The sequence below is a fragment of the Nelumbo lutea genome, chromosome 3 (genome assembly GCF_056320005.1).
Source record: "Nelumbo lutea isolate HS-2025 chromosome 3, American lotus-T2T, whole genome shotgun sequence".
NCBI lineage: Eukaryota > Viridiplantae > Streptophyta > Magnoliopsida > Proteales > Nelumbonaceae > Nelumbo > Nelumbo lutea.
In genome coordinates, this window is record NC_142686.1 from 50,987,818 (window position 1) to 51,004,828 (window position 17,011).

The 17,011-nt window shown below is 40.5% G+C and overlaps 1 protein-coding gene across 7 annotated transcripts in view; it reads left to right on the forward strand.

Annotated features, from left to right (window-relative positions):
- Positions 1-17,011, forward strand: part of LOC148864912 (myosin-9-like) — a 139,272-nt gene that overhangs the window by 22,983 nt on the left and 99,278 nt on the right. For all 7 annotated transcript variants that reach the window (XM_088978885.1, XM_088978884.1, XM_088978887.1 and 4 more), the window contains one exon: positions 6,736-6,834. In XM_088978885.1, the coding sequence (XP_088835011.1) occupies positions 6,736-6,834 (99 nt within the window). The remainder of the gene's footprint in view (positions 1-6,735; positions 6,835-17,011) is intronic.

Sequence of the window (17,011 nt, forward strand, 5' to 3'; positions counted from 1 at the left end):
ACTTCACCCGAAGAGACCCTTTCCCTAATGAAGTGTCGATCAACTTCAATATGCTTGGTTCTATCATGTTGCACTGGGTTGTGAGCAATGTTGATGATAGCTTGATTATCATAGTACAACATCATTGGCTTGTCATATTCAACTCCAAGTTCTTCCATCAATGATTTTAGCCATAATAATTCAGAAACTCCATGTGCCATGGCCCTGTATTCTGTTTCAGCAGAAGACCGAGCTACAACCGATTGTTTCTTGCTTCTCCAAGAAACAACATTACCATCCACCAAGCTGCAATACCCAGAAGTAGATCTTCTGTCATCAATGTTTCCAGCCCAGTCAACATCGGTGTAGGCTTCAAGTTTCATATGACCATGCTTGGCAAACAAAATACCCTTTCCTGGGGAGCCCTTCAAATAACATAGGATTCTCTCTGTTGCTGCCATATGAGTGTCTCAGGGAGCATGCATGAATTGGCTAATGCAACTGACTGCATATGCAATATCTGGCCGAGTCATGCATAGGTACAAAAGTTTCCCAAGAAGTCTCTGAAAGATTCCATTGTCTTCTAACAATGTCCCTTCTAAGGTTGAGAGTTTATGACTCATATCAATAGGAGTAGCAACTGGTCTAGCACCCGTCTTTCCAGTTTCAGAGAGCAAGTCAAGAACATACTTCCTTTGGGAGATAAAAATCCCATCTTTGGATCGAGCCACTTCTATGACAAGAAAGTATCTCAATTCCCCCAAATCTTTAATCTCAAACTCTGTATGGAGAAAAGATTTTAGATCATGAATTCCCGAAACATCATTACCAGTCACTACAATATCATTTACATACACAATGAGGCATACTGCCAGAGGTCCACTCCTCTTCACAAAAAGAGTATGATCGGACTATGTCTGCACATAACCAAAGTTAACAAGTGCTGTTCTAAATCTCTCAAACCATGCTCTAGGGGACTGTTTTAGTCCATAAAGAGATTTCTTCAGCCTGCATACCTTCCCTTTCATATCAGTTCCATACATCCCTGGAGGAAGAGACATATAAACCTCCTCATGTAATTCACCATTCAGAAATGCATTATTCACATCCAATTGATAAAGGGGCCAGCTAAAGTGAGTAGCTAAAGATAGAAAAACCCTCACAGATGTCATCTTGGCAACAGGTGCAAAGGTCTCTAATTAATCAATCCCATATGTCTGTGTATAGCCTTTTGCAACTAGCCTGGCCTTGTACCTTTCAATGGTGCCATCAGCTCGGTATTTGATAGTAAAGACCCACTTGCAACCGACTGGATCCTTCCCTTTAGGCAAATCCACTACTTCCCATGTGTCATTCTTGTGTAGGGCATCGATTTCAGATCTCATAGCGTTCCTTCATTCTGGAATCTTAAGAGCTTCTAACACAGACCTGGGAATAGGATGAAAAGCAATAGAAGAGAGATAGGCAAAGTATGAAGGTGAAAGCAAACTGTAAGAAAGGTGCTTGGAAATGCAGTGTGCAGTGCACTTCCGTTTTCCTTTCCTAACAGCAATGGGAATATCAAAGTCAGGGAAGGATGACTCCAAAGGTGCTGAAACAGTACCTGTTGTCTCTTCTGTAACTGGAAGTGTATGAAGCTCATGTGTTGTAGGAGAAACAACTTGCACATTTCTGGATCTTTGCCTTTGATACACTTTGGGATTGAGGATAGGACGAGGAGGTAGAGTACTGGGACAAGGAGAATGGAACGACTGATCCACCCTTGATACATTTGAAGGAGAAGCAGACACATCAAGAGACTCAACAGGGACAGGAAGAGGAAGAGCAAACACCCGTGACAAATCCTCCCCCTGTGGACAATGTCCTTCTGGAGAGGAACCATAAAAGGGGGAAAGCTTATCAAAGGTGACATCCATTGAGACATACCGATTGCCAGACTTTGGATCAAAACAACAATAACCCTTCTATGTGGGGGAATAACCAGGGAAGATACACTTTTGAGCTTTGGGTTCAAATTTATGCCTTTGGACACTTAAAACATGTACATAATAGGTGCAGCCAAAGACACGAATAGGAACAGGAAAAAGGTCCTTGTCCGGATGAAGAAGATTGAAGGGAGACTTAAACCCCAAAACCCTGGATGGCATACGATTTATAAGGTAGGTAGCAGTAAGAACAACATCACCCCAAAACCTGGTAGGAACATGTGAGGCAAATAAGATACTTCTTGCAACTTCAACAATATGTCTATTTTTCCTCTCAGCAACCCCATTCTTTTCTGGGGTCCTAGCACATGAGCTTTGATGAATAACCCCCATGTCAGAGAGATAGCAGGATATGTTTTTCTCAAAGTATTCTTTTGCATTGTTAGATCTGAAGATTTTAATTCTGGTATCAAATTAGGTTAGAACAAATTCATGGAATTGTCTTACAAGTCTTGGAACTTCATCACGGGATTTCATTAGGAATATCCAAGCGAACCGAGAAAAGTCATCAATAAATAGGATAAAGTATTTGTGGCCATGCATGGAGGGTAAGTGGTAAGGCCCCCACACATCAGAGTGCACAATATTAAAAGGAAAAGAAGATCTTTTCTTGCTCAAAGGATAATTGTTTCTATAATGCTTTGACAATTCACAAGACTCACAATGAAGACTGGACAAACTAATTCCCTTAAACAGTTCAGGGAATAGATGACTCAAGGCAGAAAAAGACAGATGACCAAAACGACGATAACACAACATAATCCGACTAACAGACTCTGAAGAGACATATCCGAAAGCAACATTCCCAAGTTGATCAGTGCATTGTCCCGGAGTATCAAGCAGGTATATTCCGTTCGCCTCATGGACACTCCCAATCACCTTCTGAGACTCCAGATCCTGAAAAACACAGTAGGAAGGAAAAAATGTTACATAGTGACTTGGTTAAACTACTCACAGACAACATATTTGTATTTAGTTTAGGTACATGGAGGGCAGAAGGTAGGAACAAGGAATCCGTAGCCTTGATGGTTCCCTTACCAGAGATAGGGGCAAGTGAACCATCAGCTAAAGTGATTTTATCACGTCCAGGAAGCAAGTCATATGAAACAAACAAGGTAGACAGATTGGTCATATGGTTAGAAGATCCTGAGTCAATAATCTAAGGGATCTTGAGATTACCTGAAGTGGTAGTATGATTGGCAGAAGCCCTTATACCTGAATGAGCAAATGCTGAAGCAGTAGAATTTCCTGAAGGGTTGGAAGGAGAGGTCACATCACTCAGCTGACTGATCATCTTCCCAAACTTTCATATTCTGCTCTCATGGCTGCCAACTGTGCAGAAGCAGACATCTCTTCACTATCTGGCCCGACAACTACATTTGCACTTCCTGATCTTTTACTATCATGTTTTTTCTGAAACCGAATGGGAACAAGATTAGGATGTAATTTCCAGCACTTGTCTTTGGTGTGCTTCAGCTTTTTGTAGTATTCACATATAACTTCTTTCTTTCCTGTGCCACCAGAAGTTCCAGCATTCCCTTTAGGTTTAATCCCCATATTGGCAAAGTGATCATTAATATCAGCCCCTTGAACCTGGACAACCCTTCTGCTCTCTTCACTACTCACCAATGCATAAGCTTGTGACAAAGAGACACACTCCTTGGAAAGAATATTCTGTTTTGTGATATCATATTCTGGGTTTAGTCCAGTTAAGAACTCAAATACCCTGTTCCTTTCAACCAATTTTCTGTAGGTCTCTGCATCATTGGTGGTGTCCCAAGTTATAACTTTTATTAGTTCAATCTCTTGCCATAGGGACTTCAGGGTTGAGAAATATACAACAAGAGGTTTCTCCCCTTGCCTTAAATTCTTTACATCACTTCTCAATTTATATGCCCGGGCCACATTGAGTTTTTGGGAATAGGTTTCTGCAACATTGTCCCAAATTTCTTTTGCTGAATTCATCCATAGGTAGTGTTGGCTGATTTGTGACTGCATTAAGTTCACAAGCCACCCAATGACAGTGTAATTTTCTTGCATCCACTTCTTGTAGGATGGATCATCTTCTGGGGGAGCCTTCTTACTCCCAAAAATGAACCCCCACTTTCCTCTACTACATACATGAATCTTTGCTGATTGTGACCATGCCAGATAATTAGTTCCATCTAGTTTAACTGTGGTCACAGTCAAATAAGGAATCACTTGGAGTCCCCTGAACCAGTCTATATTCAGCACCACTTTTGTTTTTAAACTTTGAGGAGTACATCATATAAACACTCCAAATATGATTTCAGATGACTTCTACAAGTATACTGAATGAGGACATGAAAGAACAGAGTTCAGCCGATCACAATAAGGCAATACACTGAGTTCAGCCTTCAAGAAGTAAACAGAAACTTCTAGGCACTCAGCTGAAGTACCTTTTCAAATCTGGACTTCAAGGTAAATACCACTTGGTATTACTGAAATAGCCCTTTTTACAAACACAGTGTGGGCAATAGAGACAACCCCACTATCAAAAAGAAAAAAAGGCCTCAAGAACAGTTCGTACAGCCCCCCAAAACAGCCAAATATAAGTAACAATCCACAGCCTTGTTACGAGGATGTTTCGGCAGTTTTGACAGTCCAAGATGGAGTGTAAAACAGCCCAGAAATTTCTGGGTTAAACCAGATTCAATAGCAGCCGAAGGTACTACAGAACAACCAGAGTTTTCGAACACTTCAACAGTCCAAACAAAGCCGAGAGTAATACAGAACAACCAGAGATTTTCAGACACTTCAACAGTCCAAACACAGTCGAAAGTAATATAGAACAACCAGAAAACTGAGCACAACTTACAGTTCGAGCTTCAAAACAGAACCGAGCTGTTCCCCTTCCTTTTTTTTTTCTCTGATTCTTCCTGGCCACTGAACCACTTCTCCAAGAGATTCTAGTCTTGGGCACTTCCAATGACCTCCAAGAATCAGGCAATACGAGCCTAAGCTTCCAGCCCTAGAATATTGAAGTTCGGGTATCCTCTGATACCATGAAGAAAACTGAAGAGAGGAGAGCTTGAGAGTTCGGCAATGAGGGTCTGAGAATGAGAGTTTTGAACCTACTCTCTCTCAGCACCCTAACACTATTTTATTAAGATATATTTGAATAATTACAAGGAGGCCCTTAGTTGGGAAAGAATTTACAAAGAACTTTATATAGACAGGATGGGCCAAAATAAGGCCCATTACAAAAAAAAAAAAAAATAACAAGAAAGAATAAACAACCTATGGGCCATTCGGCCCATCTTCTCTACAGTAATATTTTTTAGCATGATATAATTTTTAGTTTTGAGGGTGTGAACAGTGACGCGCAACTCTTCTTTGACAAATCTCTCTTTTCCTCTTTTCTTCTCTTTCTTCATCCTCTTCTCTCCCTTCTCCCATCTTCCATCTCCTATACTTCCTACTTGGTATCAGAGCACCTCAAGGATCTTGGAAAGTCTCTCTCTGCTGACTGTTGTACCCAGGAAGGCCTGCTAGCATCAGACCACTGCTGGATGACATCAGCAGTCTGTACAGGCAGTGGCAACAACTATTGAAACTTATACTGTTGGATGTGCCCTGATTTTAAGTGTAAGACTGGCTCACATTTGTAGAGTTATTACTTTGACAATAAGAAGTTTATAATATTTAGCCAAGTAATCTGTAGGCTTGATGTGTGAACTAATTGCAACAACTTTGAAAACAAATACTTACAAGTGAAGAAAGGATTTAATGACCTGACTGAATATAATAGAGCATTATCTGATCAACAACCTTGATGACATAGCATGATCCTAATGCAAAGAACTAACTGGTGAAGCATTCAATAGGTAAGTCTCATCTACCTCTTGGCCACTCTAAATCATCCTCCTAGAAACGAGTATCTTGAAATGCACAATGATCATGGAACAATTTAATCCTTTTATGAGGCTACTAACAGATATTAAATTAGTATTCAAGATAAGAACATGCGATATAGAGGACAAAATCAATCCAGTAGTAACTCTAATATGTTAACATTTAGAAACATGAGTGGGAGACCTTTCTGCAATAGACAGTTTATCCCTACCCTAATACTTGTTATACAAATAAAACAAAGTAGAGACACTAGTTATTTAATCCAATGCTCCAAATTCATTGACCCAAAGAGTACTCTAGTTACCTGACATAAAAGCTAGGTTTGAAGTGGTATAAATACTTGGGTGGGAAAATATAGGAGAAAATTGAACCATAGATGATGAATCTATCTAGTAAGGCAGAATTCCTTGCAAAACTAATCTCTAAGATAAATACCTACTATAGCTTTACATCTCTACTCAAGCAGCTCCCATTGTGTCTCCCAGTGGTAGAGTAGGTATAGGTGGAATATCAGAGCTCTGTCCAAAAGAACACCACACAGCTCTTAAAGTAGATGCCAAAGTTCTGTTGCGAAGCACATGATTGTCCAACAGAATTTAAAGCAAGACACATTTTTTGCAACAATAAGGTGGAGAACCATTTCTTAAAGTAGAAGGGGAACCATGTCTTATCTTGACTAAATGAGGTGACAGCCAAAATATTTGTAGATTTAAATTGGATCTACATCCAATCACTCACTTACTACATATCCGTGATGCATCATAGTTTTCATTACAGGTAATTGTTCATGGAGAATATTACATGTTTTTATGTTAATCTTTGAAACTCATGTCAAATACTTATTTCCTCTTGTTACTTGAAGCTCTTTATGTACATTAACTAATTATTTTGGCAGGCTGCAAGAGATGCAGATGCACTTAGGGAAGCAAAGGACAAACTTGAAAAACGAGTGGAGGAACTCACAAAGAGTTTAGAATTGGAAAAGCGTCTAAGGGTAATGTTGTTGCATATAGACATTGTATTCTTTTTTGGAAATAAATAAAAAAGTTATTAATAAAAATGAAACAGTACATACAAGAGGTGATGAGAAGTCACCATACAACAAAAAATGAAAGAATTAAAAAAAAATACAACTAAGTCATTAGACATAGTCCAATTCTATAGAAAACAACAAATTACTTCCAAAATCTTCTTTACAATTCCTTCAAATTCTGGTAGCATCAAACCCCCCTCCCTAAATCTCTTTCCACTCAGGAAAACCATTTTCTCCTTGCATTTGGATTTGCCTTCTAAGATTTTTCTATTTCTTTCCTCCAAATTTCCCAACAAATAGCAAATGGATTTCAACATCAAATTATTTTAACTTTTCTATTCCCCCTCAATGCAGGCCAACAACCAAAGGTTTTTCTTTTTTGGTTGGATTTCTTGGATTCCATAAGTCAAGATTAAAGAGACTGAAAAAGTAATCCCACAAATACTTCAAGAAACTGCACCAATAAACAGATGCATCACCTTCTCCTCGGCTAGCAAAGATAATAACTTCCCACCATTTGATATTCCATACTTTTGATATGATCCTGTGTGAGAATGCTATTCAAAGCCACTAACCAAGCAAAAGCCCCCACTCTTAGGGGAATAGGATTCCTCTGCACCCATTCAACATCCGATTTTTCCACTTGATTTCTTTCCAAGGCTTTTATAAAAGGATTTTACTAAGAAAGCTCCATTTCTGCTTTCTTTCCACCATCTCACATCACTTCCCTCTGCTTGGATATCCACCATTTGTAATTTTTCTAGAAGCTCCATGCACTCAACCTCCCAATCCAGGAGGAGCATCCTAAAGTTTGAGCACCAAATCTCTCTTCCTTGAATCAGCTCATAGGAGTCAGCAGTAGACACATTCTTCCTACTCAACCTATAAAGCCTTGCACATAGCTCACAAAACCTACTAATACCCGACCAATCATTCTCCCAAAATATTATGTTTGTGCCATATATCTCGAGAGAAACGAAGTTCAAAAAAGTTGAGTGAATTCAGAATTTGACTTGGTTTCCATTTCCTAGTCTAAATCTAAGAAAAGGAGAGGAGTCAAAGTTCTGAATGATACTTTTCCAAGGGTTAGTGGCTGAAAAACTTGGTAAAGACTGAGCCTTGTCCTTTCCGAAACTGCTTCTACTGTACTTGTTTTGAACAATAGAGGCCCAAAGAGAGTTGTGTTTCCATCATGATTCTCTAAATCCACTTGCCAAGAAGAGTCTGATTTCTTTCTGAAATATGTCCTAGCCCGGGTTCCCCCTCCCTCTTAAGTTTGTACACTGTCCTCCAATTTACAAGGTGATCTGTTTTCTCACCACCCCTTCCAAAGAAAATCTCTTTGGAGATTTTGAATTCGATTTCTCACCTTGGTGGACATCTTAAAGATAGAGATATAGTAGGTGGGAAGGTTTGAGACGGTAGCCTTAATGAGAGTAAGCATTCCACCTTTGGATATACAATTTCTCTTCCAAGTTTCCAAACACTTCTCACACTTCTCAATGACTGAATCTCAAAAACATGCAACCTTCGGATTTCCTCTAAGTGGAAGTTCTTGATGCTTAATCAGTCAAGTCTCAATCCTATGCCCCAAAGCTTCTTCTTGATCAATTAGCATTTGGTGGGGTGTTAATACCTGTAATACTGCTCTTAGCTACATTGGTCCTTAACCTAGTCACCGCTTTAAAACATCTCAGGATTCTATTGAGGTTAACCAGGTACTCCTTTTTAGCTTCTAGGAAAAAGATGATGTCATCAATATACAGAAGGTGGGAAATATGGAGATGATATTGACCAACCCTAAAACCTCTTAGAAGAACCAAATATATTGCTCTTTTCATAAAAACATCTAACCATGGTGCGAGGGGGGGCGGTGGGGGACTAGGCACCCTGCCTTAGGCCTCTAGAAGTCTTTGTTAGAGTGCTCGAGTTAGGGGTATTTTGGTCATTATGGTTTATCTTCTTGGAAGTGAAAGGTCTATTGTATCTGAGTTTAAGTTATGTGTCCCATCTTATATGAGGGACAAAATTGTCTTTCCTGTAACTCCAAGTTTTATGAATAAAATCCAAGTGGGTCGGCTAGGAGGGTGATTTTTCACATTCTCTCTTCTAGTCTGGCCGAACATTCTTCTCCTTCTTTCTCTTTTCTTTCTTCTTCCTTCTTCTCTGCTTTGACCTAGAATCAACTAGGGTTTACTCATTGTCGATTGACCTGAGTGGAGATTCGATAAGGGGCTGAAAAGGAGCTGTCGTTTTGTGGGTCTGGAGGTGAGAATGCCTCCAGTCGTTGCTGTGGTGGTCGTTGAAGTGGTTTACTGAACCCTCTATTCAGTATCGAAGAGGGCTGAATGTGGATAGGTATGAACACTACTGTTGTTTGTCCAAGTAGGGGACTGTGAATGTTTTCTTGTTCCTTCAAAAGTTGGTTGTGGTGATGCTCGGTGTGACTGATATGCATTTCAGTCGTATTCCTTTGCATTTCTCTTCATATGTATGCTAAAAGAAGAGTTGTCGACTGCTGAAGTTCACAACAACAGTAGATTGGTGGTGGTTGTGTCGTGGTGATTGGTGGTGGTGGTGGTTGTGTCTTAGACCTTGTGTGTAATCAGTTCTGCAGTGTGCAGCCCAAGTGTTTGATGTGAAGACTGAGTGATTTCAGTCTTAGTGTGTGGTGGTGAATGGTTTTGCAGTATGCAGCCCAAGTATTTGATGTGAAGACTGAGTGATTTCAGCCTTAGTGTGTGGTGTGTAATGTGTATTTAAAGCTGGGGTTGGTGGTGCTATAAGTGAGATAAGCCGTGTGAAAGAGTGTGTGGTTGTGTTGTATACTTGAAGGTGAAATAATGGAGATGGCTTCTTCCGTAGATGGGAATGACAACAAAACCGGCATCATGCTTTCTTCAGATTATATAAGTGTTCAAATGACATCCATCAAGTTGAATGGTGAGAACTATGTACCGTGGGCAATATTGTATAGGTGTTCTTGAAGGCCAAGAGGAAAGTAAAACATGTGAGGGAGGAGAAACCTTCCTTTAATTCTTCTGGGTTCAGTGATTGGGAACAAGATGATGCACAGATAATGACATAGCTTTGGAACAGCATGGAACCAAAGATTAGTGTGAATTTCATGTTCCTAGATACAGCCAAAGAGATCTGGGATCATGCAAAAAAATTGTACTCTAGACAAGACAACACAACTAGGGTGTATTAGTTATATCAAGAGTACTTCAATTTGAAGCAAGGAAGTCAAAGCTTAGAGGAGTATTATGCAAGTTTGAGGAACATCCGCAATGAGCTAAATGTGTATCACCCTCTAACATCAGATGTGTAGATCCAACAAAAGCAACATGAACAACTTGATGTGACTAGGTTTCTTGTGGGCTTGAAGGCTGAGTATGAGCCTGCTAGAGCACAGATATTGGGGGGATCAGCTCTCCCTTCACTTGAAGAAGTTTTTGCCCGTCTTAAAAGGACATCCATTGAGCCGGTGGAACATTCTTCCTTCTCTGATAGATCTGGTTTGGTAGTGACTAAAGGGAGTGGCCGTGGAAGTATAAGTGGTGGTGGTAGCAGTGGCCCTCCAAGCAACCGTTGTGGACACATGTTTAACCGGGCTAGTGGCCGGATTGGAGGCCGAGAGTCAGGGGGAGGCCGTGGAAGAGGAAGGAGTAATGCTCATAGAAAATGTACACATTGTGGCTTGGAGGGGCACACAGTTAATTTCTGCTATGGTTTGCGTGGTCCACCCAACACTTGGGCTAACCATGCTACATCTAAGAGTAATAGCACAATTACTAAAAGCCAGCAAACTGCCCCAACCCCCTCCACACCCACTTGTGCTTCCGGGCAGGAAATGGTGAGTGTACCACGGGCAGTATATGAGCAGTTCCTTCAAACATCTTAGCAGAACACCGCTACACTTTCCCATTCAGGTATGGCTTGCTTAGCTTCCAAAGCCTCACCCTGGATCATTGATTCTGGAGCCTCGGACCATATGTTTGGGACTCTTGATGTATTTTCTTCCCTTTCTCGCTCCTCCACATCTCAGTCAATTACTCTTGCTAATGGTTCTACATCTCCTATTTGTGGTGTTAGTGATGTTGATTTCTCCTCCTTGTCTTTAGCATCTGTTTTATATGTTCCTAAGTTCCCGTTTAATCTTATGTCTGTTAGCAAATTAACCAAGTCTCTTAATTGTTCTGTAACCTTCTATCCTTCTTCTTGTGTGTTTCAGGATCTCAAGACGGGGATGAAGATTGGTGGTGGGCATGAAGCAGGTGGTTTGTATTATCTTGATGGTGGTGGCCCCCTAGTGGCTTTTCAGTCGTCTCTTACTCCTCTCCAATGGCACTGCAGACTCGGTCATCCCTCTCTCAAGGCTTTTAAGCTGCTAGTTCCTTCTTTGAGTCATCTTTCATCGTTAGATTGTGAGTCATGTCAGTTAGGCAAACATCATCGAGTCTCATTTAGTCCAAGAATTGATAGTCGTGTCTCTAGTCCTTTTGCTTTAGTTCATTCTGATGTATGGGGTCTAGTTAAAGTTGTGTCATACAATGGGTTTAAGTACTTTGTAATCTTTGTTGATGACTTTTCAAGGATGACATGGATCTACCTTATGGAAGACCGTAGTGAATTGTTCTCTATTTTTCAGAAATTTAATGCTGAAACGCGCACTCAATTTGGTGTTCATATGAAAATACTTCGCTCCGATAATGCCAAATAATACATCTCCTCACCATTTCAGCAATACCTAGAACATCATAGAATAATTCATCAAACTTCTTGTGCCTACACCTCACAACAAAACGGTGTAGCTGAACGGAAAAATAGACATCTTCTTGAAACTGCTCGGTCCTTAATGATCAATATGCATGCCCCAAACATTTTTGGAGTGATGTTGTTCTTACATCCTGTTTTTTGATTTATCGGATGCCCATGTCAATCCTTGGAAGTCAATCCCCTTTCTCCGTGTTGTTTCCCACTTTGTCTCCATTTCCTCTCACCCCAAGAGTCTTTGGTTGTGTTTGTTTTGTTCAACACTTGGGGCCTGGAGTAGACAAGCTAGATGCTCGAGCTACGAAGTGTATTTTTCTTGGTTACTCGAGGAGTCAGAAAGGGTATAAGTGTTATAACCCAAAATTTCATAAATCGTTTGTGTGCTCTGATGTCACCTTCTTTGAATCAGTTCATTTTTTCTCAGATGTCGGGTCTTTTCTTCTCCTTCTGTTGTTCCTCTTCCTGTACTAATTATGGACCCTCTCCCCGTAGCTCCCATTCCTACTGCAGATGCACATCATATGCCTGTTACTACAAAGAGGCCGCCAATTACTCAAGTGTATACCCGCAGAAGTGCTTTGGCCCCTCCTCCACTTCAACACTTGTCGATAGATCCTGCTACTGTTCCTTCTCCCTCAGATCTTGATCTTCCTATTGCTTTGCGGAAAGGTAAACGTACTTGTACTTCTCATCCCATTTCAGACTATGTTTCCACTGTTCACCTTTCTGCTTCTCATTGCAAGTTTATATCATTACTCTCATTGGTTCCCATTCCCAAGACTGTACAGGAAGCCCTTACCTCCCCAGGGTGGAGGCAAGCCATGGAAGAAGAACTCTCTGTTCTACAACATAATCACACATGGGAACTCACCACCCTTCCTCCTAGTAAGCACACTATTGGGTGTAAATGGGTCTATACATTGAAGCATCTTCCTGATGACAGTGTGGAACGATTGAAGGCATGGTTAGTGGCCAAGGGCTATTCTCAGTTATATGGTGTGGACTATATGGAGACATTCTCTCCTGTGGCTAAAATTGGTTCAGTTCGGGTGTTAATCTCATTAGTTGCTATGTATGATTGGCCTCTTGTGCAACTTGACATAAAAAATGCCTTCCTACATGGTGATCTTGTTGAGGAGGTGTATATGGAGCAACCACCAGGGTTTGTTGCTCAAGGGGAGGCTGGTAAGGTGTGCAGGCTCAAAAAGGCAATCTATGGATGAAACAATCTCCACGTGCATGGTTTGGCAGGTTCAGTGAAGTGGTGAAGGCCTTTGGGATGAAACAGTGTCAGGTTGATCATTTTGTGTTCAACTATAACTCAAAGGATGGGACAATCTTGCTAGTCGTGTATGTAGATGATATTATCATAACTGGAAGTGACAACAATGGCATTGACAAGCTGAAAAAATTTTACAGGACCACTTCAATACGAAAGATCTGGGGAAACTAAAGTATTTCCTAGGGATTGAGGTTGCGAGGTCAAAACAGGGGATCGACCTATGTCAGAGAAAATATGTTATTGATCTACTTGAAGAAACAGGGTTATTAGGTGCTAAACCAGTAGAGACTCCTATGGAACTCAATGCCAAGTTAAGTGTGGATGCCGGTGAAGAGTTTGATGATCCTAGAAGATACAGAAGGTTGGTGGGAAAGTTGAACTATCTGACCATTACCTGACCAGATATATCATTTGCTGTGAGTGTGGTGAGTTAGTTTATGCAACATCCCCGGGTTCCTCACTGGGAAGCTGTTCTGAGAATTGTTAGGTACCTAAAGGGTGCTCCAGGTCATGGTTTGTTATACCAAAAGGGGGGAACTCTTGAGATAGTAGGATACACAGATGCTGACTGGGCTGGCTCTATATCAGACAGGAGGTCAACCACAGGGTATTGTACCTTCCTGGGTGGCAATCTTATAATTTGGAAGAGCAAGAAGCAAACAGTGGTGGCAAGAAGTAGTGCAGAAGTAGAGTACAAGGCTATGGCCCATACCACATGTGAACTAGTATGGCTGAAGAACTTACTACAGGAGATGGAGTTCTCAATTGACAAACCCATGAAACTATATTGTGATAACCAAACTGCTGTTCACATCTCAATCAATCCCATCTTCCATGAAAGAACTAAACATATTGAGGTGAATTGTCACTTTGTGAGAGAAAAAGTGATAAGTGGGGTAATTACTACATCTCATGTAAGCTTAGGAAATCAGTGGGCAGATCTCTTCACAAAGGGATTGTCTCAGGGAAGAATAGATTACATTTGTAACAAGCTAGGACTATATGATATATACTCTCCAGCTTGAGGGGGAGTGTTAGAGTGCTCGAGTTAGGGGTATTTTGGTCATTCTGGTTTATCTTCTTGGAAGTGAAAGGTCTATTATATCTGAGTTTAAGTTATGTGTCCCATCTTATATAAGGGACAAAACTGTCTTTCTTGTAACTCCAAGTTTTATGAATAAAATCCAAGTGGGTCGGCTAGGAGGGTGATTTTTCACATTCTCTCTTCTAGTCTGGCCGAACATTCTTCTCCTTCTTTCTCTTTTCTTTCTTCTTCCTTCTTCTCTACTTTGACCTAGAATCAACTAGGGTTTATTCACAGTCTTGAAATAATCTACACGGGAACCATTATAAAGAATAGAGAACCAGGCTGATTGGATATTATCCCTTCATCCATCTGATCCAGTTATCACCAAAGCCTTTAAGCTCCAAAATCCTCCAAATACAGTTCTGGTCACCTTATCATTAGCCTTCTACAAATCAGTTTACAAACCACCCCACTAAGAACTTTTTTTTTTTGTCTTTCACAACTTCATTTGCAATTAGAACACTATCCATAATTTGTCTCCCTTGAATGCACACACTTTGGGTGGGAGCAATCACTTCATTCAAATTTTTTTTAGTCTATTGGCCAAAACTTCTGCAATTAGGCATCCTTCTTGGGAATGAGTTTAACATAAGTTGAGTTGGTTCCTTTATTTACTTTTGCTGATCTATAGAAATCTGCAAACACTTCTAGAAGGTCATCGTTGATGATGTCCCATTCATGATAAAATGCTACAGTGAACCCATCTGGCTCTGGAGCCTTATCTTCATCAATAGAGAAGACTGCTTCTTTGATTTCTTCTATATTAAATTCCTTCTCCAATTAGATTTTACTTTCTTCTGATAAAATCGTCCCATCCCACTGAATCAGACCTAGTTTTCAGGTTTTCCTAAGCAATAGAGGTCTCTAAAATAATTGACAATCTTAGCTTTAATTACAGCAGGATCTGAAATTTCCTTTCCCTTCACTAGAAACTTCTAAATGTGATTTTTCTTCTTCACATGTTGGCACAATTATGGAAGAATCAAGTATTCCTGACTCCTTCCTTAATCCACTACACTCTAGATCTCTCTCTAATACAATTTTTCTCTACTACTTCCCATTTAGGCTGCACCCTGAATCTTCTTTGCATATCTAAATTATCTAGTTGACCATGTACTTCTGTTTGAGCTAGCCGAATAAGGGCAGATTAGTCATTTTATTCAGTTAAGTTATGTGCTTATGTGGCAGTGCTAATATTGACTTCCTGTCCCATACTTAAGTGGGGCAGTTTAGCAATTGTACAATTAATTAGAGACACTAATCTACATTATGGTCGACTGATAGGGTTAGGCTATCAGGTTCTACTGTTCTTCTTCTTCTTCTTTCTCTCTTATTCTCTACTGGTTTGAACTGCTGAAACACAGCTGTTAAAACATGGTATCAGAGCCATAAATGAAGGAGATGAAGGTTGCGACTTCAAGTTTTCCATCCTGCGACTTCAAGTTCTCTCTCTCTTTTTTTTTTCTTCTTTTCTGGGCTGTGAATCTGAGGTACAAAATCTGATAACTGCGGCACCTGTTTATTTATTTTTTTAGGACTGCCGCAATCCCTATTACAAGTGTTAGGAAGGTGCGGCAGCCCTAGGATATCAGTCTAATACCGCTGTCACCATGTGTGACAGCCCTAGTCGTGTTGTGGTGTTTGTGGTGTTTATCCTCTACTGAACAGTTTCAAGAGGGTTTGTGTGTGGGTTGCTTGAGTTGTGTTGCTGTCATGGTAACTAATATTTCTGGGTTGTCAGTAGTGGTGTGAACAGAAAAAAATATTTTTTCTTATGCTGAAAGAAGTGGCCGAATACTGGTCAGTAGTGGTGCGAACAGAAAAAAAAAAATGTGGTGAAAGAAGTGGCCGAATACCTCAGCCTGGTAGCTTTCATCAATGTTTTAATCTCGAGGGTAGCCGAATCTGTTTGAAACATCCAGTTCTTAACCTAAATGTTAGTTTACATCAAGTTGTTGATTGTGACTAGTTGTGAGATTGTTATCAGTGTTTTGGAGACTTCTATAGTGTTGCCTTGACAACAGTATTTGGTTGGTGACTGAGAGTTCAGCATTAGAAATAGCAGTAGGGGACATAATGGCAACAATGAGAGAAGGGTCTAGTGATAAAAAACTGTCAAAAACCGAGTGTGATGATCCCTTCTGACTATTTGGGTGTGCAAATGACTTCAATTAATCTTAATGGTGAGAATTGTGTGCCATGGGCCAAGTCAGTGGAAGTTTTCCTCAAGGCAAAGAGGAAAGTGAAACACGTGAAGGAAGATAAACCATCAGCTGACTCTCCAGGGTTTGATGACTGGGAATAGGAAGATGCCCAAATCATGACATGGTTACGGAACAATATGGAACCCAAAATAAGTGCCAACTTTATGTTCTTAGATACAACTAAGGACATAAGGGAGCATGCCAAGAAGCTTTATTTTGGGTAGGATAATACTACAAGGGTATATCAGCTCTATCAGGAGTATTTCGATTTGTAACAAGGGAATAAAACCCTAGTAGAGTACTATGCTAGCATGAAGAACCTCAGAAATGAACTCAATGTCTATCATCCCCTCACTCTAGATTTTAAGGTTCAGCAACAATAGAGGGAGCAATTGGATGTCACTAGGTTCTTAGTGGGGTTGAAATCAGAGTATGAACCAGTTAGGGCCCAAATATTGGGAGGCTCTGCTCTTCCTACACTTGAGGAAGTTTTTTCACGGCTTCGCAGGATTTCTTTGGGATCTATAGAGAGTCCCACACCGTCTGACAGATCAGCATTTATGATAGTCGGAGGAGGTGGACGTGGTACTAGAGGGGGAGGACATGCTTCCCGAGGAGATCGTAGTGGTTCCATATTTGGCCATGGTGGTGGTCGTGACTCAGGGGGAGGCAATGGTAAAGGAAAAGGTAACTCTACTAGGAAGTGTACCCATTGTGGCAAGGACGAACATTCAGTGAATTTTTGTTATGATCTCCATGGCCCACCTTCTATATGGGCTAATCATGCAG